The sequence below is a fragment of the Dendronephthya gigantea genome, unplaced genomic scaffold, assembly GCF_004324835.1.
Source record: "Dendronephthya gigantea isolate DGI-Jeju-01 unplaced genomic scaffold, DenGig_1.0 000337F, whole genome shotgun sequence".
Taxonomy (NCBI): Eukaryota; Metazoa; Cnidaria; class Anthozoa; order Malacalcyonacea; family Nephtheidae; genus Dendronephthya; species Dendronephthya gigantea.
In genome coordinates this window covers 15,052-37,604 of record NW_021163347.1, presented here as the reverse complement: position 1 = coordinate 37,604, position 22,553 = coordinate 15,052, and the positions used below count along the sequence as shown (strand labels likewise).

General features: G+C 33.9%; 5 protein-coding genes across 8 annotated transcripts; 1 reads left to right on the top strand and 4 right to left on the bottom strand.

Moving 5' to 3' along the window:
* Positions 1-535: 535 nt before the first annotated feature.
* LOC114542120 (natural resistance-associated macrophage protein 2-like) lies at positions 536-9,102 on the bottom strand. Of its 4 annotated transcripts, none has more exons than XM_028561865.1 (24): positions 9,044-9,102; positions 7,462-7,552; positions 7,259-7,401; positions 6,969-7,091; positions 6,689-6,736; positions 6,237-6,267; positions 5,871-5,971; positions 5,724-5,770; positions 5,564-5,634; positions 5,277-5,344; positions 4,969-5,124; positions 4,614-4,683; positions 4,337-4,395; positions 4,190-4,219; positions 3,984-4,037; positions 3,641-3,679; positions 3,345-3,434; positions 3,159-3,188; positions 2,775-2,924; positions 2,523-2,596; positions 2,256-2,331; positions 1,961-2,041; positions 1,191-1,232; positions 536-934 (listed from the first exon to the last, which is right to left on the bottom strand). In XM_028561865.1, the coding sequence occupies exons 2-24, from the start codon at positions 7,523-7,525 to the stop codon at positions 866-868; spliced, it is 1,716 nt and encodes a 571-aa protein (XP_028417666.1). In that variant the 5' UTR covers positions 7,526-7,552; positions 9,044-9,102; the 3' UTR covers positions 536-865. The 4 variants fall into 4 exon arrangements, with proteins under 4 accessions (XP_028417666.1, XP_028417665.1, XP_028417663.1 ...); XM_028561864.1 differs by lacking the exon at positions 9,044-9,102 and adding an exon at positions 8,763-8,950; XM_028561862.1 differs by lacking the exon at positions 9,044-9,102 and adding an exon at positions 8,479-8,599.
* A 447-nt stretch (positions 9,103-9,549) lies between these two features.
* Positions 9,550-10,966, top strand: LOC114542125. The gene is made up of 2 exons (XM_028561871.1): positions 9,550-10,303; positions 10,701-10,966. Exons 1-2 carry the CDS (start codon positions 9,691-9,693, stop codon positions 10,937-10,939), a joined length of 852 nt encoding a protein of 283 aa, XP_028417672.1. The 5' UTR covers positions 9,550-9,690; the 3' UTR covers positions 10,940-10,966.
* Positions 10,967-11,461: 495 nt separating this feature from the next.
* LOC114542128 (patched domain-containing protein 3-like) lies at positions 11,462-14,555 on the bottom strand. Its single transcript, XM_028561875.1, has 3 exons — positions 14,548-14,555; positions 11,936-14,313; positions 11,462-11,775 (listed from the first exon to the last, which is right to left on the bottom strand). Exons 1-3 carry the CDS (start codon positions 14,553-14,555, stop codon positions 11,462-11,464), a joined length of 2,700 nt encoding a protein of 899 aa, XP_028417676.1.
* A 1,824-nt stretch (positions 14,556-16,379) lies between these two features.
* Positions 16,380-18,241, bottom strand: LOC114542122 (histone chaperone ASF1A-like). The gene is made up of 4 exons (XM_028561867.1): positions 17,983-18,241; positions 17,326-17,441; positions 17,058-17,234; positions 16,380-16,797 (listed from the first exon to the last, which is right to left on the bottom strand). The coding sequence occupies exons 1-4, from the start codon at positions 18,089-18,091 to the stop codon at positions 16,663-16,665; spliced, it is 537 nt and encodes a 178-aa protein (XP_028417668.1). The 5' UTR covers positions 18,092-18,241; the 3' UTR covers positions 16,380-16,662.
* Positions 18,242-18,720: 479 nt separating this feature from the next.
* LOC114542115 (leucine-rich repeat-containing protein 7-like) lies at positions 18,721-22,501 on the bottom strand. Its single transcript, XM_028561847.1, has 5 exons — positions 22,015-22,501; positions 19,937-20,001; positions 19,688-19,762; positions 19,200-19,274; positions 18,721-19,034 (listed from the first exon to the last, which is right to left on the bottom strand). The coding sequence occupies exons 1-5, from the start codon at positions 22,190-22,192 to the stop codon at positions 18,933-18,935; spliced, it is 495 nt and encodes a 164-aa protein (XP_028417648.1). The 5' UTR covers positions 22,193-22,501; the 3' UTR covers positions 18,721-18,932.
* Positions 22,502-22,553: the final 52 nt, after the last annotated feature.

Genomic DNA, 22,553 nt, shown 5'->3' with positions numbered 1-22,553 from the left:
AGAAGAGCTGCTTAATGGTAAAATTTTTGCAAAAATTTTAATAAAAAAACTTCCGGAAATTTCAGTCAATTCTTTTAAGAGGCCAAAGAATGGCATTAAACATGGAGGTCATCACCCTAACCTTAACAAGAAGGTATTGAGCATAGGGGCATAGCACTTTGATAGACATAAGCCTGGAAGGTTACTGCAAATAAGATAGAACAAATCTGAAGAAAAACCCACTAACCTGATAGTAGCACAGGAAGAGGATGGTAAAGATTTCACTACTGCGCGTGCGCTGATCGTTGGACTAATTGTGATGTCAACAGACGGTCATTGTGAACCTCACGATTGTGAAACACGCGATTGTAAAACACGCGATAACGAGTATATCAGCATGCTATTCAGCATTCTCTCTTTTCCATTGTAAATGGTTCTTTGAATTTCAAAAACACATGCAGGAAATACATGGAGATTCCACATAGTTGTCTAATCTATTTTATAATGACTTTTTTGAGAACGCATTTTTTGGTAAAAATTTTTTAGTAAAAACTGGTTTTGACAGAATTGGCCAGGTAATGCCTGCCGGGCAACGTCAACTTTTTAAAATTTTTTTAATTGAGTTCTAATAATATTTACGATAATCACGCCCCCAAATTGCAACACGCGTTTTGTTACTGCTTGCCGTCACGGATCACATGCATGTATGTATGTTGTATAAAATATTCTAAATCTACATTACTTCGTAAAATATGTTTGTAATTTGTTATCGCGAAAAAGCAAAGTGCTGTAGACGGAAAATGAGCGACGTGCATATGCCACCATATCCAGTATTCAGATTATGTTTTATCAACAAAAAAACGAGGTTCTATTTCTTTCACTTGGACTATTCATCACTTATATAATCATCTTCATCGTCATGTGGTTCATATCCCGTGCTCTTGCTTCGAAGACACTTAAAATAAAAATGAAGCAATGTCATAGATCGACTCTAGGAATGTTGTTGTCATCAAAAAATGGTTGCGAAATGAGATGAAAATATATTAATTTAATCATTGTTGCTGATTGCAAGTTGTGCAATCTATAACAATGTCACAATCCAGATCTCAATCTTTTTCTGTAGTCTTATATAAGCATAATCGTTGACTCAATTTTCCTGTTGCATGCATGTGCCCAAGAAAGACCAAAAAAATATTATAAATTACACTTACATTAAACCGATCAAGAAAAGTGAATTCAAGAGCATAGTAAAACTAGAAGAAAGATAAATAAGGTCGACTAGTTATATGCGAGGAAAACGTGACAGATAAACTTATATAATATGTTCCAAGACAACATTAAATAACAACGTATAATTATGCTTATAAAAATATCATCAAGTCATCATCAAATATAAACGACATTTGACTCGTATTTGTGATATCCACAGCTTGAAACCACACGTTGAAACTAATTAGATTAATTAATCACATAATCACATTTAATCTTAAAACAAGATGGGAGATGATTTAGTTCGTAGCTAAATATGTGAAACTAAAAAAATCTAGTGAAAATCTTTGCAAGAATTCTGTTAACGTTTCCCTAAATATGAAAAAAAATTGTTGGCCGTTTTTCTTTTAACATTAAAAAGATGAACTTGACGATTTATAAGAGACATCTGGATTCTATATTGTTGCCCGGTACGCTCGCGATAATTCACTTAAAATGGTAAAGTTCAACTTGCTAGCGCTGAAACTGCAAATCCCCCGCTCAACAGGAGGTGATAAAATATTACAATCAGTACAACAAAAGAAATATAAAAAATACGCAGTTTTGACCGTGTTGTATCCACATCACCGCCCAATAGGGAATGTTGATATGAATAAAGGAATGTTGGTGTCAAGTAGGGAATGTTGATGTGAATAAGGGAATGTTGGTGTAAAGTAGGGAATGTTGATGTGAATAAGGGAATGTTGGTGTAAAGTAGGGAATGTGCACTTACTAAGAGTAGAACAAAAGCGCAATAAAAAATAACCAGGATTGAGATGAAGATCAACAGTGCAACATTTTTCGGTAAACTCGTCTAGAAGTAGAAATTAAATTATACAATCAGAAATTGAAAAGAAATGTTGAATCAGGAAAGTTTCTTTGGTCAATTTTATAATAATCGGAAGCAAATTTGACAAACAGGCTGTCCAGGCATCCGCCACCCCCCCCCCCATTTCGAGCAGTTGAATATTTGATATTTGTTAGTGATACAGGATATTTAGTTAAGCAAAGATATTGATGAACATTACCAGTGTTTCGCCGACAAAAAAGAAGTTGATTCCTAATATCACAATGGAGACAACCCATGAAAAAGCGCACATAATCCTTAGAAGAAATAACATGTACATTGTTAAGGAATTCCAAGAACAGGCAGGTAGGCAAACACTTTCACAGTAGGTCTGTTGCTTTTCAAAATAAGATAAGTTTTTGAAAATATTAGAGGAATCTTACACTCTAAGTAAGCTAGCCGAGCTAAAGATTCGAGGCAAAAAGAGTGGAAAAAGGGAAACAATTACCTTCCGTTTACAAAACTGCCCATCACTTCTGTTTTGTTCGTAAAGTACAACATTGGTAGCAATGCGAAAGGAAGCTTAAAAAATAAGAACAAAGTACAGAACAATGTACTGAATGGCATGCATACTGAAGCGAAGCTACGTTTAATGGCAAACCCAGGTCTCGTGCACGCATTTTCTTCATTTAAACCTGGAATAACTACTGCGTGGCAGAAAAAAACAATATATCTAATATGCAAATATTGTGAACAATACCTGCAAACTTTGTAAGACATTGAGAAAATCATTCATTCCAGTGAGATTATTGATTCCTAAGAAACCAGCGACTGCCAAAGTCGGTCCTATTGCTATAGACCGAGTAAATAGAACTCGTTTCCAACGTGTCCACGACATTTTGAGAAAACCCTAAAATCGTGTTTGTTTGACGAAAAATAATAAAAGAACATTGCTGTACAAATATTTCAGGAAGTAATAGAATGGAACTGCATGGCATTGGTATATCATCATAATACTGTTGAGGTTTAAATTGTCATTTCCAGAGCAGGAAAGAGTGAGAGAAATAAAGCACTTTTTAAGATCATTAGGGCAACTAATTTTTGGTCAGGCTACATGCAATCGTTAGATGCTAATGTTATTCACCTCCATAGCAAATTGACCAGCATAGGTTCCCTAAACGTAAAATTTAAAACATTTTTTAGACATATTCTTTAACATAACGATCAAGATTTTATATGTCTATTTAACTGATGTTTTCAAGAACTACACAAAACGTCATTTGCAAAAGTATAACGAAAGCATTGAAATAATTCACATAACTGCGCTTACAGTCATAGTAGAACTCTGTCCAGCGGCTAGGATACCAATACTCCATATATATAACGCCGCGACACCATATTCACAACCAAGGTATATTCCCTTTTAAAAATATATAAAAAATTCTCAGTTTCCAATAGATTTGAATCACAAAACATGTAGACAAGAAATTTCATGGAACAAAATAGGGCCACCTGTTCTCGTAGACATGGGGACCGGGGTATAACAACAACAGCAACGACAGCAACGTACTGTAAGCATATCTATTACACTAAATACCAATATTTCTTAAACGTGGACAAACTTACGCCTTTATAAAGATCTCCATCAACTACGTCTGTATTATTCTAAGATAAATATTAATTGCATTTAAAAAATGCACCTGGCGTACGTTTAAAATAATTATTATATATTGTTAATCGCCATGCAAAATTACAACATGATTATTACAGTAATGGACGTATATTATCAATATTATTCATGCATGAGCACTGAGCAGCACTATGCAGAGCTGGCACAATATAAAACATAGAATACTTTCTACACACCATATTTCTATCTCATGTTCCATACAGATTATGGTAAATATAGAACATTTAGGTTACCAATTTTCAAATACACTGTATAAGAAAATCTGGATTAGAGACTCACGTCAAAAATGCCTTCATAACGAATGTCATATGTCGCATTTTGGCAAATACCAATCTGTAAAAAATTAAAACTTGCAGACAAAAAATACTGCGTGGAAAAGACATAAACATTCACACGAAGAATGGAAACTACGAGTTAGAAAAATTGATGATTAAGGTTTTCAAACATCAAAAGATGAATTACAACCTAAAATATTTGGCACTCACCACATCCTTATTAGTCTTATTATAAAATCCCTTTAAAAACAAAAAAATACGTTGGTTCACTTTTACGAAAGGCAAATCAGCGTTTATATACATAAACAATACAGTATTGTCATGCACCATTGTAAATAAATAAAACAATACACGAACCTCTGCAAAAACAGCAACGACAAATAAATTAATCAGAAAAGAGACAAACAAGGCGATTCCTTTAATTAAATTGAATTTAAAGAAATCATAAAAAATGTGGAACGTGGTCAGATCAGAGCTTAGCACATGGGGCAATCTCCCCCCGGGCCTGAGGTTTAAGGGGCCCTAAAACTCGTTAAAATACTGCATATTATGTTTTGTCAATAAACAGCTCATATTAATTATCAGAAAACAGTAGAGTGGAAGAGAACAACGTTAAAAACAGAAGGATTTATACCTGATTCAATGGTGTAATACATGTTCGCTTCTTTAATTTCCTGATGTTTACTTCTGTCAACTTGTCGAGACTAAAATACAAGTCAGAGAATCCTCACAAATTTTGAACTACAAAGCTACGTCTTCCTGAGGCGACTTGAAAGATATATTGTAGGAAATCCGAAATCCTAGGGTAAATTGCAATTTCTTAGTATGGTACGTCTTATTCTCAAGAGACATTACATGGAAGATATAGATCATCCCCATGCATACAAAGTGAAATATCTCAATTAAAGCAATAAACTGAATTGTGGATGTTTTAACGAATCAAATTTACTCATCATTACTGTATAAGAAATGCTGAGTGAAATAATTACCTTGACAAGGGCTGAATGCAAGTAAAAGTTGTGTGGCATAATGACTGCACCAACTATTCCTACAGCTTGTTTCCTGGCTTTTGCAGTGCAGTTATCACAACCAGGTATAAACATTCCTTTCACTACGGATGCTTGATTTGGTTTAACAACACCATACTGAAATAAAGCAGTAGCGGTAACACATTTTTAAATGACGATGTCGATACGCTGTGAACTTTACAATTATATACACGCTGTCTGCTGTCATTGAGTAATACAACTGTTTACGAATGTGACTTTTAACAATTTTAATCAAATGCAAAACAAACCTCGTATCCAAATGTTACTGCCATAACTGTAATTAGGAAGCCAAAAAATACTTCAAGTTTCCTTAGACCTGAAAAAAAAACATTTCATACGTGCATCTGTGATATTATACATTTAGCCTATATATAGTTAAGGTTGCTCAACAACCAAAGGTCAAAATTCATACTCTATGGCTATATATAAGGCTCGATAGCCAAGTTGTTATTTAAATCGTGGAGGAACACTGAGAATATTTGAAATAATGACAACATTGTAAAAATATTTTCAAGGATTTTACAAATACACTTACCATATTTATCTAAAAAGAGGAAAACAAACGTATCCATGATTGTAATAAGTACGCCAGCGTACAGAGGAATTCTAAAAGAGAATAAAATACATTGGTATAGTTTATTTAATTGCGCTGTAGAACAGAATTGGAAAAGAAAAAACGTAAAAAAACTACTAACTTTCCGTTTGAAAGAAGATAAAACGCTATTGCAGTTCCAATGACTTCCTGTAACAAAAAAAATGCAAAATTGAAAATTCATATTGTAGCACGCGCAGTTTTTGATAATGTGAATACTCAAAAGTCTGCAGCCAGCTGTAGTACATACCTGCATGTCGCTGCCAATTATAGCAATCTCCACCATGATCCATAATATAATCCGCGGTACTTTTGGGTATTTCTCGTAACATAACTCTGCCAAATGTTTTCCTGTAAAAAAGACCCAGCACAGTTGTTTTTTAGCGAGTAATGTCACAATTACTCACGATGGCGACGTTGTATAAGAATATTGTTTTGAAGTATTCTTGAAATGTGCGAGGCAGTGGGCCAAAGCCAAGGTCAAAGGACTTTTTGAATGGTTTAAGAAGACTTGGACAGTATAGTAACACATTTCTTCAACATTTCCTACACAAATCTCTTTGCCTGAAAACCTCGTTGCAAACTTATCTCTCCTTCTAAAATAAATTTTACTTGCCAGTGATTGTTCCAAGACGAGCTGATAGTCTCTGGAAATGCAAACAATGTTGTTTAATAAAATTCTTGTAATTATAATATAAAACGTTTGTAGGTAAACTAATAATAATAATCAAATATACAGGTGCAACTAAGTTGACCTAACTTCAGGTTTCCAATTTAAACTTATAATGATATGATTATCTGGCCTCTCCTTTCTTCGCTAATCTCTTTTGCAATCTTTGGTCCACAAAAAGGTCGCATTTCTTGTATAACTTAAATACCATGAGAATGAACGAGAGAGCATATGGAAGGCATTACTATCTCTCAAGTTCAGATCACATATACCTGGTATCCAATTCCAACTCAAAAGATATCATTTATTGTAAATCAAGTTTACACATAAAATTTGACTACTCAATGGTCACATTTATTACATACAATAATTTCTGAGACTCTAATGATATTGCTCACCTGCATCAAAAATCCAATAAATGTTGCTACCATGAGAACCCATAGGAGCTAAAATAATGATAAAAAAATAACATACTTCAAAATTATTTTTATGGTGCACTTACTCTACTTTCAGTTGAACCATTTGTAGATATAGTTGGTTAAGATATCAAAGGATTATGAATTCTATTATAATCTGGGTGCAAATTAAAGCAATGATGGAAAGCAAATATTATACTTAATCAATATGTTACAATCAGTTGTGATTATTATTAATATGATATTATACCACAATCAATACCTTAAACTCTGCAGTAGTCCCAGACTGAAGATCTGATTCAATATTTCCTGGATCAAGATACGCAATACTCATTAAGAATCCAGGACCAGTAAATGCCCAAAGACGTTTAAAACTGAAGCCATACTAGAAGACGGAATGATAGTAATAATTAGCGACTATGGTTTGTTACTATGCCAGCTTTACTGGGTTATTACTAGTATGTCTACAATGCCTTTTGTTGTCTTATTCAAAAACAAAACTAAGAAACAAAAACACAGTATTTTACAACATCTTAATGCATTTCAACTTACATCTCTGTCTGCCTCACGAGGTATTGGTATTCTTGATTCAAAGTATGTTGTCTTGTGATCATGACCTTCTTTGTTTTTATTATTACTTGCACAGTGGTCTGTTACATTACTACCTTGACTTCCATCACAGGTTGCTCCATAACCTTATAATATACACATTCATTTAGTGGGGTTCCAATGTTGCTAGAATTTTGATTTAATACCTTCAGCATTAACTGCACCATTGTTAGATTGAAGACTGGCTTTTGTTTCATTCATCTCGTTCATTTCAGCACTTTCTATGACATTGTCTTCCTAAACAAAAACCAACAACAAACAAGATGTCATATATTTATATTATCTACTGCTATATACATACACTATTATATATATACATACACTATTATATATATATATACATAAACTATTATATATATACATACACTATTATATATATACATCAATGTTATTTAAATGTTAATAAACAAACTTTCTATAACTATGTTTGTTAAGCATATGGCTAGCTGTACGTTAGAGCAAGGATTGCATGCTTTAAAATAATTTAATTTAGATTTTATCAAATCACAGTCAAGTGATGATTTAATAATACGTCCAAATACATGTTGTTATACAAATATGCCTTACTATGGTTGTAGGGAAAGCAAATTCTCTAAAAGCATGATTGCTTTAACATGATCTTCCAAATAAAAACGTTCTGGGGACAGAGATATTGTAAAACAACTTAAACTGATTTTGTGAGTTTAAACTGTTCTTTTATATCAATATCTGTTCAATTTATCTTGATATGCCACAGTAAACTTACAATTAATTTGAAGCTTTCCACAATGGACATTGTACACCACTGTGTTTGGATGGTCAACATACAAAAGTATCAACTGTTTATTGTATTGTGATTGTTGTATAGAACAATAAATATGACATATTTAATATCACGTGATATGAATGTGTCAAAAAAATCAAATTGCCAAATTCATCTCAATTTTAATAATATTACAATATATACTTATCAAACACTGATCTAAAATTGACCATTATTTATCTTAACACACTTCCTTGTCTTCCTTAAAATTCATATATGAATATACATGAAAATGTATATTACAGACAACAAATTATTGGAAACTGTGAAACGGAAGTCTACATTTCATTGGGGTCGAGTATAAAAGAAAGCACATTTAATACCCGTGAATATTTACCTTAATATAAAAAAGAAATCTTACCGTAATCATCTCGAAAACATTGGGAAGATGGGGATGGAATTTTTCTCAGGAATGATATAAAATTGATACACTCTTGATCATTCCATTCGTTATTTAATTGGCCTGTCTCGTATTGACGTTCAGGTATTTGTATTACGCAATACAGACCAGAAATTTAAATAGCTTTTCATGCTAATGGCGTTTATACTATATAGAACTAATAGAAGTAGCTTAAAATAGATAAGGGCAAACGATCATATCCCTTCCATACTTTTATAAATTTCAATAGATTTTTTACAATATACCTTTGATCACATGTACACATTATTGAACGAAGCAGTCTCTTCTGACCAGAGTTCAAACTAACGTTACGTAATATTTTTCCATGGCTTGTATAGATGATATAAGTGTGAGCAAGCGTGTGAGCACATGCGTCACATCACTCACATGATTCTCACATGACAACTTTTTATTGATATATGCTAAAAAATGTCTAATTTGGTAATTTTAAATATTATTTGGACAAAATTAATTCGTTTTTAACATGATATTAATTTATACATTGTTAATTTTATTTTCTACTCACTCTATTCCCTGTGGTAATAACTCTCTCGACTCGAGATCTGATGGTGCATGATAGTCTTCTTCCACTTCTTCGTCCGTCGCAAAGCGATGAGGACAATCTTTACATCCTTGGGGTGGGGTGGGGTGGGGTGGTCAACTGTCAAGGTCTGTGATCTGATGAGTGATAGCATTTTAAAATCTATCGTTATTCGTTATTATTGTCGAGTTTTTGTCGAGTCTGTCTTGACATTCTTGAATATCAAGAACACAATTAGATGTTTATACGTCGTACGAAATTTTAACATATTTCCAAGCAACCACAAAGCTAATACCACACCAACATTTCAACTCAGTCAGTAAACTACTCAGAGTCTCGATTTCGAACATTGACCATAGATTAACACCACTGAGATTAACACCAGATTAACACCACTGAAATCTATGACGTCATCACGTCAACCCAAGGCAATGATACGTTACCATAACAACATTTTCAGTGGAACATTTCATGGTGAGAATATGCATGAAAGAAAATATGAAAGAATGGTTCAAAATGCTGTGATCACTGAGCTCTGATCTTTTGCTACGAAATGCAATGAACAGTATACAGTATACGAGGGGAAACCTTTCACAATTTAAGCTAGTATTAATTGAATAAAATCTCAAGCAATGTATTATTCCAAAGAAATAGACGTAAAAGAGAAATTAAATGAACAAGTGAGTCAAAAAACTTTACAAGATATTGAAGATTTTCTACTGCCAAAATTTGATACGAAACTACCTGACAGTAGAAGAAAGTGGAGAATTGTTCAAGATGGACACGGTAGATGGCGGGAAGTAAAAATTGACTTGCAAGATGAAATGCAAGGGAAATACAGAATTCCAGATAAATGTTTACCAAACGAAAACAGTATAACTCAACCTAGAAACAAGTTATCATTCTCAAATAACATGCTAAATTCAGTTAAAGGACCAGTTGTTGCACGGATTGACAAAAGTGGCAGATCATCAAGACAGGATTCAAACTACAAAATGCTCTCAACCAACACTCGAGCTAACATTTTCCCTGGTAAAGGTAAACATAACTGGTTTAGCCAATCAAATAATGTGTACACTCAATCTGCATTGAAGTTGGGAGATCAAGGTGGACATGATCTACAAGATGGGTTTTATGGGATCACTCGGGATGCTTTAGGAGCATGGAATGAAGCAAGTGTGCATCATGAACGGATGAAAAAGGCATGGGATGTATATCTGGAATCTATAACAAAACCTGGAGCGGGTAGGTAAGGGTAATTCATTTTTTTCAGAAATTATTTCATATTTTCCACTTCAATATGTTCTTGAAATAGATCTTCGATCATATTGTATAAGTACAGTTTAATTTATTTCAAGAACATATATTGAAGTACATATACTAGTATAAAGGACCTTCCTACAAAAAAGGGCACAAGGTTGAAGATAGATGTGCATTGTCATATAAAGGAACAACTTTTGGTGATGATGTCTTTCCCTGATGTCTCATATATTAGAGCAATACAAAAATATATGTGATATACCATGAATTAATTTGGCTGCGGACAACCTTGGTTAGCTGCTTAAAGTTGTAATGAAATGTAGTTTTTATAAGAAGTACATATGGTTAATGTATATTTCATTTTATCATTTCTGTGTTTTAGTGTTAAGGAGAAGAAAAGAGCCTGATCAAAACAATGTAGATGTATCTAAAGTTATCAAAGAAACAAAGAAAGTTAAAATATCAAATAAAAAACAAACTCATAAAGAAACTGGTGAAGAAATTAGACATAATGAAAATGAATTTAAGGTTGTAGATGATAAGTCAAATACTTTGCAAGAAACACTAAACAAGGATGATGATTTTTGGGATTTTTACGAACAACCTTTTTCCAAATCATAATTTTAGGTAAAATGTAATTAACTGTTTGATTCTATGTATTATAATAATTGACTCTATATGGTAGAAAAAAATAATAGCATCACTTAGATTTCATCTCGTCTTTTTTATTGTACGTCCCTTGCGGGTAACGCGTTGCTTCTTTATATATAATCATGGTCATGCACACAAATAAATATTTTTGTGTTTTCATTTTCCATTCGGCCTCCATCCTCTCTCATGTATAGTCACTTCTCCTATCTCGTTAAATTATAAGCTCTGTTCATCCTTTCGTACGCCGCTATGTGATCAACTTCCTATGTACCTCTAATTTCTTTAGTTCTTTACTCATCAGTCCCAAAATCAATCATGCGAATGGTCAAAAACAAAATTTAATAAATATTATCGCGGTGAAAAATAATTTCAAACAATTTTAAAGCAGCTTCGTTGAAGATTTAGAAGTTAACCTTTGCAATATCGTAGTTACCAAACATGCAATATCAATGCTAATTTCAAATTACATTATAAAGAAGAAGTTAACCGTATCTAACGATTGCAAAAGTCGCATGGACAATTCCATTTTATCGTGTTTTCAACATCAAAAGAATACATATCTTGATTATCTTCGGACTCAGATAATTCATCACTCTTGGAGTTGTTGTGTTGAGTGGTGCTTCTTTTGTTCCTGGTTTGTGCGACGTCCAGTTTCCATGGACAAAACAAGGAAAGCAATACAGGAAGAAAGACCAGACCATGAAGTAAACCAAGGATAACAATGGATACCAGAATACGAAATAACAACTGGAATAACTTGGATTCAGAAAATGCTATAACAATCAATCCCAGAAATGTACTGAAGCCTGAAAGAAAAGTTGAAAGAAAATTATCATTCAAAAAGTTTTCGTCCCTTCGAACCCTAAAACTATCGACGCAGAGAAACTTAGGAGTGAGTCGATGTAAAATTATGACGATTTTGCTATATCGTACATGGCGTCACTTTACTAAATGCTAATAGCTTACCTCCCCAAAACACACTGGATCCAACGGTTGCCAACGCGTGTACAGTTCTTTCTTTTGCTGTTTCTTGAGGTGAAAGAATGAACGCGTGTGCAATATGAGCGCTATAATCAACTGAGTAACCAACCGCCATAACAAAACCAACCATTGCCAGGGTATTCAGTGGTACAGCGCAGAGATGAAGAACACCCAGTAGTTCGATAACAAGAAATACGAAGTTTATGAATACCAGAAATATTGCTACAGGGTGGACCAAATATACACTGGTTATCAGGACTATTGCGAGCGATGAGAAGAAAATATTTTGTATCGTTTCTGGTAGAGTTGACAAATAAGTTTCAAAGCTGAGAAACTCTTTGGCTATAGCGAATACTGGCAATTTTGACTTTGTCTTTAAATCTTCCCTTATTCCAACCATAGCCTGACACATTTCTATTGTATCCGTGGTACTTTTCATGTAGACATGAACACGAGATGCAACGATTTCTGTCCGATTTTGCGAGAAAACTATATCTTGATTAAACTGACGGAATGCAGGGATGGTGAGGAACGTTTTTAAGGAGTTGATAAATTCTCTACCAGTTGTCTTTATATTGTATGTGCTCGACCACATCCTGAAAGCGTCCATCCATGAAAGGGAATTATTATTATAAAATTGGTTTTCCCTCGCAATGCTGGATAATCTCAGCACCTCATTTTGTGTATTCCACGATTTGTAAGAAATTTTCGTATCGATAATTATGTCGACTTCCAAGGATTCACTGTAGTATTTCTCGAATGTTTGCAGATATTCTTCCAGGTAGGAACCGGGTTTCGCAATTAAGTCGTTATCAAACCTCTGATCTATGTTTATTCCTCCTATAAGTCCACACGCAATCATACCAACTAAAAGAAGAAGAACAACAATTTTTGATGGAGTACGCAAAATGAATTCCGCCCAAAGCTTCATAATTCTGTCCGCCATCAAAAATATATTCTTTCTCTTTTTGTGTCGTTTTTCCCTGTCAAGGGCTGGCTTTTCTTCCTCTTCCTCTTCGACGGCTAAGCAAGGCAAGCAATCTAATCTTCCAGTTTTAATCCGTCGTCCGTCTAGAGACAAGGCTGCCACGAAGAAACCAACAACGAACAAGTACGAGAATGTGATACAAAAAGTCGCGTACAGACAGAAGTAACGCAATGCCAGAAACGTTGTCGATGTACTTATCACGTATGCAGCTAATGTGGTAACTGTTGTCATGGTAATAGACGAACCAGTATTAGTCATAACGATGCTAACACAACGCACAACAGACATGCCGCGTGGTAACCTATCAAACTCGTTTACGATAATAAACATGTCATCAAGTCCAATACCGAGGATGAGGAATGGCAGGAATCCCACGATGCTTATGAATGGTACGCCTAACCACATTCCAAATCCTAAACCACATACTATCCCATAACTAACAGCAATCACACATGAAGTAGCCAATAACGCATGTCCTTGCGTAGGTTTGACAAAATTTGCTGAAGCCAGACATGCAAAAATGATCATGCTTAAAAATGTGACGAAGAACAAACTTAAATCAGAAAACGAGCTCTCATTAACAGCATCGTCAATACTTCGAGCACTGCTGTAAAACACGTCCACAAACTTAAACTCCTTGCTTAGTTTAACGACTGAGTTTAGAAAAGCTTTTTCAAATGTCAATATTTTCTCGTATTCTGCATCGTTAGATGGATCTTTCATGACGTAAATCATTTGCAGGGCATCAGCCTTTTTAATCTTTCCACTACGTTGATCTATCATAAGACTTGTGCCAAATATTGCAGGAAAGTTATAATATGCTGGTCGATTATTTGACATAAGATAAGATTTATTTCTGTAGGCAGATGTTAGCTTAGTGGCGATATTATTTAAGTACGCTGGATTAAAATGGAATATTTCCAAGGGTGTAATTGTTACACACTGATTGCCAGTGAAAGGATCTTTCATACAATATTCTTTGTAATCTTTCAGGCTCGTGATAGCTCTATGCAAGCGTAGAGCATCCAAAAAACAATCTTTAGTCAAAACGCCTTGAGGGTGTTGGCTCTTTGGTCTGAGTAGAACCATTTCTCTTCGAAATTTAAGAGGGAAATACTTGTTCCCTCTTGTTAAGTCTTTCTCCGCCTGACTATTTTGAGGATTGTATAGTTTAGCTGTATTCTTCTCAAAATTAATAAAGATAAAGCCAGTGGCGAAGAACAAGACTAGGAAATGAGTGAGAATAATAACACACCAAGGATGTTTAGCTATCCATCCACCAGCTTTACTAAACAAGAATGAAATCCACTGAAGAAGATGTGTGCAACAAAATTTCCAAAATGAGAATGGATTCTGACATTTCTCCTTTGTTTCTCTACAAAACAGAAAACCCTCATTAAAATTCAATTGCCTCCTTTTGTACGTTTTAATATCCCGAGATGTCCACTGACTAAAATGATATGACGTGGTCACTGACTCGCCAACTGCATGTCTGAAAACAGTCTTTAAATGAAATTCCTCCCGTCGTTCAATGAATAGATCATTTTGTTGAACTCTAATTCTGGTGGTTTGTTGTACGTCTATGCAACTATATTCAATATAAATTCACCTTGCCATTTCTTCTTTGACTAAATGTGGTTAAATATGTTCCCAACGCTTCTCAACCAATCTGGAATTATTAATAAAATTTTCATGAGTAAAATCACATGTGGTAAAATAAAAGTAATAGAAATGTCACAAAATTATTTTAAAAGTCTCCTCCACAGAGGGTTTTTTCTGTAAACGCAGTAGTTACACAATACTTGGTCGAGTAGTGTTCGGTGATTTTCGCTCTATCTTTGTAAACTCTGGTGATTATTCATTGCACACTGCACGTATCCTGGTCATGATCCTGGTACAGCAATTTTCCATTCAATTTGTTATTCTTATTTCAATAGTGGAGAGGTCATTGAAGTTGACATTGTATTATGGGACTTTTTTCATGACGTAAATAAACTCAAAAATAGACCCAAGTTTTACTACAAATCTCATTCTTGTCAGTAGCGCAATGTCAGAACAGCCACTTAATTGTTTCTGCAAGTTCAATCAAATAGTCCATAAATAATATCTAATTAAAGATTCTACCGCAGGTGGTATAAGTATTTTTCTTAAGTTAGTCTTCCAGAACGGAAACCAACTGAGCGCTCAGCTTGCTAGAAGTTTTGGTTTGTATAAATCCCTGTGCAAAGTGGTGTATTCTATATTTCTACCAATATTTATTGAACATATACTGTTATTAAAACACTACTCTAAATTAAATGGCAAAAAACTACTTAATTAAATAGTTATATCAAAATGTCGCAGCCTATAAATACACAATTTAATCCTCGAGTATAAAGAGTCGAAAGAAAACAAAACTTAATGAGAAATCAAGAATTTCTACTCCACAGGTAGTGTAATAGCTATTTTTCATACGAAAATCTCGTAATAATTGTATAGTTTCAGTTTATACTTTTAAGACTTTAATACAATAAACGGCGAAAGACGCGCAGTTCGTGATTTTTAGATTCAATTTAATTACCGCAAGCAGTCGGTACCACATGCGGACTACAGTAGGTTGATGCAATAATGCATCTTTCTCTTTAACTGAGTAATTAGGCTGAAAAATTTGAAATTCCTCAGAAAATATCCTGCAAATTCAAAGCAAAAGAACTGTAAGTGCAAGTCAGCCGAGTGAGCAGCCTTCGAGAGGGTGATTATAGAATATACTGCGGAAACTCCAAAGTAAAAAGGCCTGGTTCGATAGAATCACGGATGAAAACAATTTTAACATTAAAACTTAAATAATGTGATATACTTAAGTGTAACATACCGCTTGGTTTTTTACACAATACAGCTAATAGGAACTTCAAGAAAATAAATACGTAGCTATTACCCTATAAACCCAACTGTGGCTTTATGAACTTACTCAATGTCATGAAAGCTTTAAAACCTGGACTTACCCAAGTATGAGAATCCCTTTTTCAGCTTCAAAAGTTTTAAACGAATAGACAGAGCAATAATTTTGAATCACAATAACTTAGATTGGTCAAAGAGAGAAGTGTCTGACTTGTTGTTACATGCATGCCATCGCTACTAAATGTTTTAATTATGCTAATGACGCGTTATTAAGTTTTTTTTCAAAAATGCGAGCTTCATTGATTTTGGCATTATTGCGTACAAAATTTCCATTGCTTCATGCTGTGATATATGATTGGCAATAAGTCGCTATAAGGATTATATGAATGCGGCGACGCTTCGTGTAAAAAAGTACCTGAAATTATATTATAATTGTGTTTCACACTTTATATGTAGAGGGGTTAGAAAAGTGAGGTGTAGGTACAAGGTCATACTGGAATAATTAATTTAAGACGAAATGAAGCGAGTGAGAAACTAGAAAAGTCTCATTATTTTGATCTACGATTGTATCGTAGATGAGGATTGGTAGAGACATTAATGATATATATCAAACAAAATGAACAAACTTAGACTGATTTTACAATTAGCAATCAAATGTTGGTTTTCGAAGAGGCGCAGTTTTTAAAGTTGATGATGCGGGATAGAGACGGGCCACCATTGACAGTCAAAAATGGAAACAATTAAAGCTATAACTAAACTATTTTACTCTACGTTTTGCGGTGTATTTACAGAATAGAAAATGAACGTTCAGAAACAAAATGAGATAATAAAGTTCTATTTCCAGATTCTATCCAGTTATCATAGCAGTTTGTTCTGAACCTTGGATGCAGGTTTTTCTTTCCTCCTTTTCATCTTTTACAGTATCCCATTCAATTTTAAATCGAGTGACTCTCGGTTCAGAAGAAAGAATATTTCTTTGCAACTAAACAAAGCACATAACATTGTCAACTGTGGATCACACTTTCAAAATTCTAATGATCCAAGAAAGAACACTTTCAATTGATAATTGACTTTAAACTCACAATCTTAATTCTCAAATTTGATTTTGAATTTACAATAACAAGATTAGTTGTACTTGAGCCATGAACAACTTGCAAAGCAAATGTGTCAGCTTTTACAATATAGCTTATATTTATAGGAGTTGAATTTATACACTTTTGCAATTAATTTACAAGTACAAACCTTCTGAAAATCTGTTTTATCTGGTGGATTTTCTTTTAGTTCAGGATCAATATATTCATTATTGATGTAGTATCCAATCCTCACAAACTCCTGTCCTCGATATGCACAAGTTAGAAGAAGCACTGTCACTCCAATTGCATCTTGAATTGGGATTCTTTTTGGGTCTGGACTGTCAGCCTGCAAGAAATGAAGAAAACTTTGTTAACTATAATTGGGTAAATCACAAAAAAATGCTATCAATGCTGCACAAAAATATTTATCATACTACCTGAAATACAAACATATGTCTTCCCTCAGGAACTGGTCCAACCAAAACAGAATCCAGTACTTGATCATGATCAGAACTTTCAGCAGAACCAACATATATAAGTTTCCACTCTAGATCTGATAGAGAAAAACAAAATCTTATTTCACTATTCCAGCAATATCAGCTGTTGCAATGAAAGGAGATTGGTATCAGCGAATGGCAATGAAATATTCATCAGGTATCGTTCTAGTACAAAGTTATTTTCTGCAACACAACAATGTTAAAACCTACATGTGAAAAGATTTGGCACTAAAGTACTGACACACTATTATATATATCCTCATTGTCTCATGAAAACCAAATAGGCAAAAACCTTAGGTACCATGTATCAGCCATGCCAGGACATTGGGGATCCATCAATTTTGAACGTAAAATTTGAATACTTACTTCAGACACATGTTATTGTACATTGTCTGAGTGTTAATAACGTTCTTTAGGATTGTGGCAACAGAAATATTCTCACACAAGTTTAAATACAAGTCTACCCATCATTCCTTGGCATCCCTGCTCGTTCAGTGCAGTGATTCATGAGGTTTATGATCGTGATTTTGTAGCAAAACTATCGCTGTATTAATCTCACAATAATGCTAACATGATTAACAACTTCAAACCTCTTACCTTCGCTAAGATCCTCCAAGCATTCAAACGTAATTTCAAATTGAAATGGATTGAAATATGGCGAAGGATTATCAAGAACTGTCACATTACAAATATTAACTTTTGCCATTCTGATTTTAGTCAAATCTTAGGCAGTTTGAAATGGATTGAAATGAAAATTATAACCAATGATTTTTCATGAGTTAACCAGCAATAATAAGAAAATAAAAGATAAATAAAAAGAAGAGCCAAAATACGTATTAAAATTTCCCGCACTCTTTTCCCGAAGTAAGACTGATCTCAATATAAACTGGACGTGGAATAAGTGGCAACGCACTTCCTTTCATAGCGCGGCCGCGGCGGCATGATAATGAGGTCCATAGATATGATAGATATATCTATGGGTTATTCAGACTGGCAGCCCTGTGCAGACAGCACAGATGTAGTTTGATCACAGTCAGTAGACACCGAGAATTAGGCAAAGAGCATTTTGCGAAATAGTGAACATAATTGTTAGCGAGAAAATAACGAGTTACAATACTGTGAAGTATCAAGAACAGCCTAAATAAAAAAGAACGAAATCAAATGAGAGATACAACGCACCACGTACTCAGGCAATCTCGTACCCGGGAACGACCAACTCCCCCCTTCCCTGTCTTCTTTCAGCATCTGGCAGCGCCCTGCATATTTGGCGATAAGATTACTCCTTGAATAGCATAAATAATCATATATTTTGATGTTATACTTACACAATAAGTTAAATACAACAAAAATAGAATTTATTCAACATGTATGATGCAGTTTGTACGACTTTTACGCCCTAAAATTTTTTAGAAGGACCCTTCATCAAATACCTCGCCAATAGTACAAAGACAGAAGTATTATTTCTTGAAATGGTTAGTTAGTAGCTAGTTTACATGTTATTTACAAACTTATTATTTAGCCATTAATACTTTAATAGTTTATTTAAATCACTGTACAACCCTCTCAATTAAAAGATCTAACTGTTGATTGTGGGTCAAAAAGAGAACAGCGTGTTCATGGGAGACGCATCGCAAGTTGATCTCATTCACCTGAAATAAAGTTAAAAAAATACGATCTTTTTAACTGCATTTGGAAATATTCTACTATATTCTAGATATTTTACTATAGAGCAATGTGCATGTCAGTATACAAGTTTCAAAGACGACAATCAACTCAATTGGCGAACAAGAAAATGAAGTAGAAGTATGATTTACCTCTAAAATACGGTCTCCTGCACGTAATAAATGAGATGAAGGTCCATCTGGATTGACAGAGACCACGTATATACCCTGAATAGAAAATTTTTTTTAGCACAAATAGAATTTACAATAATTAATTATATAGTTTATTTTCTAAAACAGAGGTTCCCTTACTACTTCTCAAGGGGTATCAATCTTAGCTAGTTTCTAAATGATATTACTTTGCCCAAAAGACCTGAAGTTGATTTTAGAAAACTAACAGTATTAAGAATAAAGGAGAAAATTTCTAGTTTGCAACTGATTCCACTACATCTATAAAAAGCAATGTTCTTCAACTTCCGATGAGATCATGCCTCTGAAGTACTTCTTCCTCGACAGAACCGAGAGTTTTTGCAATGCCAATAGGTTTTTGTGTTCTTTTATCATTATCATCATAATCAAACATATACGTTTTATACAAAACCTCGTCACCAATTTATGTTGGCAAACGTCAAGAAAGTTACCTCGTGAGATCCACTGTTGGCTCCACCACCGATAGTGAATCCAAGACCAGGATTCCGATACACCGTAACTTCAATCTAAAAATATTAAATATAATCATTAAATCGTTCACTTCACTCATTTGCACGTCTCTCACAGACCCACATGAATGCCAGGTTGAGAAAATAAAGCTAGTAAACCGTGGGATATTATGATGTGAATGAACATATATCATTAACGTTCTTTCACTTTTTAACGAAGGTAAATCTTACTTGTGATGTTGCACCAGAAGAAAGCTTTAAGACTTCAAATCTTTTGTTGTCGCCATGATTTTCTCCTAATGTCAAAAAAAGAAATAACGTTGACACGCCTGCTTAAAAATACCCAGTGAGATTTAAAACAATTTGTTAGTGGAATAATAATAAAAATCTACGTTTTGACTGTGTCTTTTTGAATAGAACTAACGAGAAAAGTATAGTAAGAAGTCCCCAGGAAGAGAACCCTTCATTGCTAGCGGAAGAAGAAACGGTGCATGACTATACACATTGACCTTGATAGACATTAAATTCCTAGTTGAACTAAGTACGAATTGTCTGCAAGGTGATTTAAATAACACAAGATATTAACATGAAACTCTCTATTAGATTATCATGCTCAAAGTATTTTTACATTTTACAACAAAGTACAATAGCAGGAAGGCACATTTCATATTATTATCATGCAAACACTGCTTCAGTAATATTGGCCTGGTAAAGACAATGTTGTCTTGAAGGTATAATCTTATATCATATCCCAGTTAAAATCTATACATCTGATATACTGAGTTAGTCCTGAGCAATGTTTAGCGATTTTACTGACGCCTTATAATACACATCGCACACAACTTTGTATCAAAACACTTCAATTTTACGGATTTATAAAAAAAAGGACATCCGATCATAATCTATAGAGATGTGGCAAAATGCCAGATCACGGCTATTCTTCACTCTTGAGTATCAGGTTTCTATGTGATTTACGAACTAAATGTTGTAAATGTTGTACTAAAAATTGTACAAAAAACTATATAAGGCTATAAAAAATATTCTAATTGGATCTGATTAATAAAACAATCTAGTTTTTAAAATATTTTCAAAACAACCTTGTTTTGTCTCTTATCTTTTTGAGAATGATGGCCAATTCCACGGAAAAGTACGAAACTTGATTTTTAGAGAGTGTGGAGTTTAAACCACTTGTCACGCAACAATATACCTAACTATATGGCTTAAAACATTTGAAAAACTGATTTGAAAATACTTCAGAATATTCACAATATAAAGTAGCAAGACAATGTTTCCTTAATGTTCAAGTTCCTCATCCGGTACTTCATGAACAACACAAATAATCTACTTCAGGTTTGTCGTACTTGACGTCTGTGCATGCATCTATAAAAACGTAGCTTTGTCCTATATTTCCTTTAATAACACGATGTGAGAAATCTTTAACAAAACACTTTATTCGATCTTTTCTATGCATATTAGTATTAGGTTAATGCCAAGGCAAAGGTCTAGTTTACTTTAGAATTATATTTGCCAACCAATGGAGTATTTTATACCCTATAATTTATCTAACACTAGACTACTTTCGTATTAAGAGTATTTCCATAATCTTTTTATATAAAACATCACGTATGTCGATGACGTTGTTCAATACTGTTATCAACAATGGTTCTATAAAATGGTTTCCTATCAAGCCTTATAATTGCTGCTATTTATAAAAGAAACGTGATACATAAAGGTACGCAGCATTGTCTAATAATCAGATTTAACATTGGATGCCAACCTGTGAATTCATGCATGATTCCTATGAACTCAAGTTATAGGCATTAATTTAATACAAAGACATTGACAAAGGCGGCCAACAAATGTTTTAAATTGCAACAGCAATTCTAGCACATGCACAAGTACAAACACCCCCAAGTATATCGTATACCTAAATATATTATTCAATAAATTTCAACCACAATATAGTTCACTACAATGTATGTAATTGACTTGTATGCAAATAACAAACAAATACTGCATGTGAACCTATAGCTATATGTATACTTTGCTCAATGCTGTGACTTTTTGCCAATACAAATATAAATAAACATGATGAATATATAGCCTTAGTCTATACGAGTTTACTCACAAACAATGATGGAATAATTAAAGAGGATTATGGTGACTAAACAGGAAGGATTGCAGGTTAGGTCTGTGGAGTGTTGGTACATACTTGGAGTAAAGGAGTATATAAAAGGTACAGATTCTCGCATAATACTAAACACTACTAAAACAGTACTAAACACATGTAAAAAAAGACACAAACTCACCTTTTCGCGTAACGTGGTGTCCATTCCTTGATAAGGGAGATGCTGCACCAGGAGCGTCCAAATCTGTGACCAAAAGTATTATTTCTTTAGGCTGACTGTTGTTAGGAATCTCAACTTGACAAAACTCTACCAAATGTTTTGAAATGTTCTTTGCAACATCAGAAACATCACAATCCATGGATACTCGCTCATGAACAATACCATTTTGATTTAGTTCAGGAGTGGAAGTTTCAAATTTACAACTTTCAAAATCAAAACCGCTTTGATCTTTTGGTGTGAGAGTCTTGTCATCGATATTCTGAGCTATAAATGAAGCGACATCCTCATTTCTACATTCTGGTGAAAATTGTTTGAAGGTGGTGGTGTCTTCAGTTTCTGCCTTTACCAGTCTTGGTGATAGAGGTCTAGAGATTTGTCCGCTTTTTACAGTCACATGTTGTACAGTGGCATTTGGTGTCCTTGTCTTTCCAAACGGTCTGTCTGTGGTTTTGATTTATTTAAAGACAAATCTTTTTCTACTTGTCCTGTGTATGTGACAG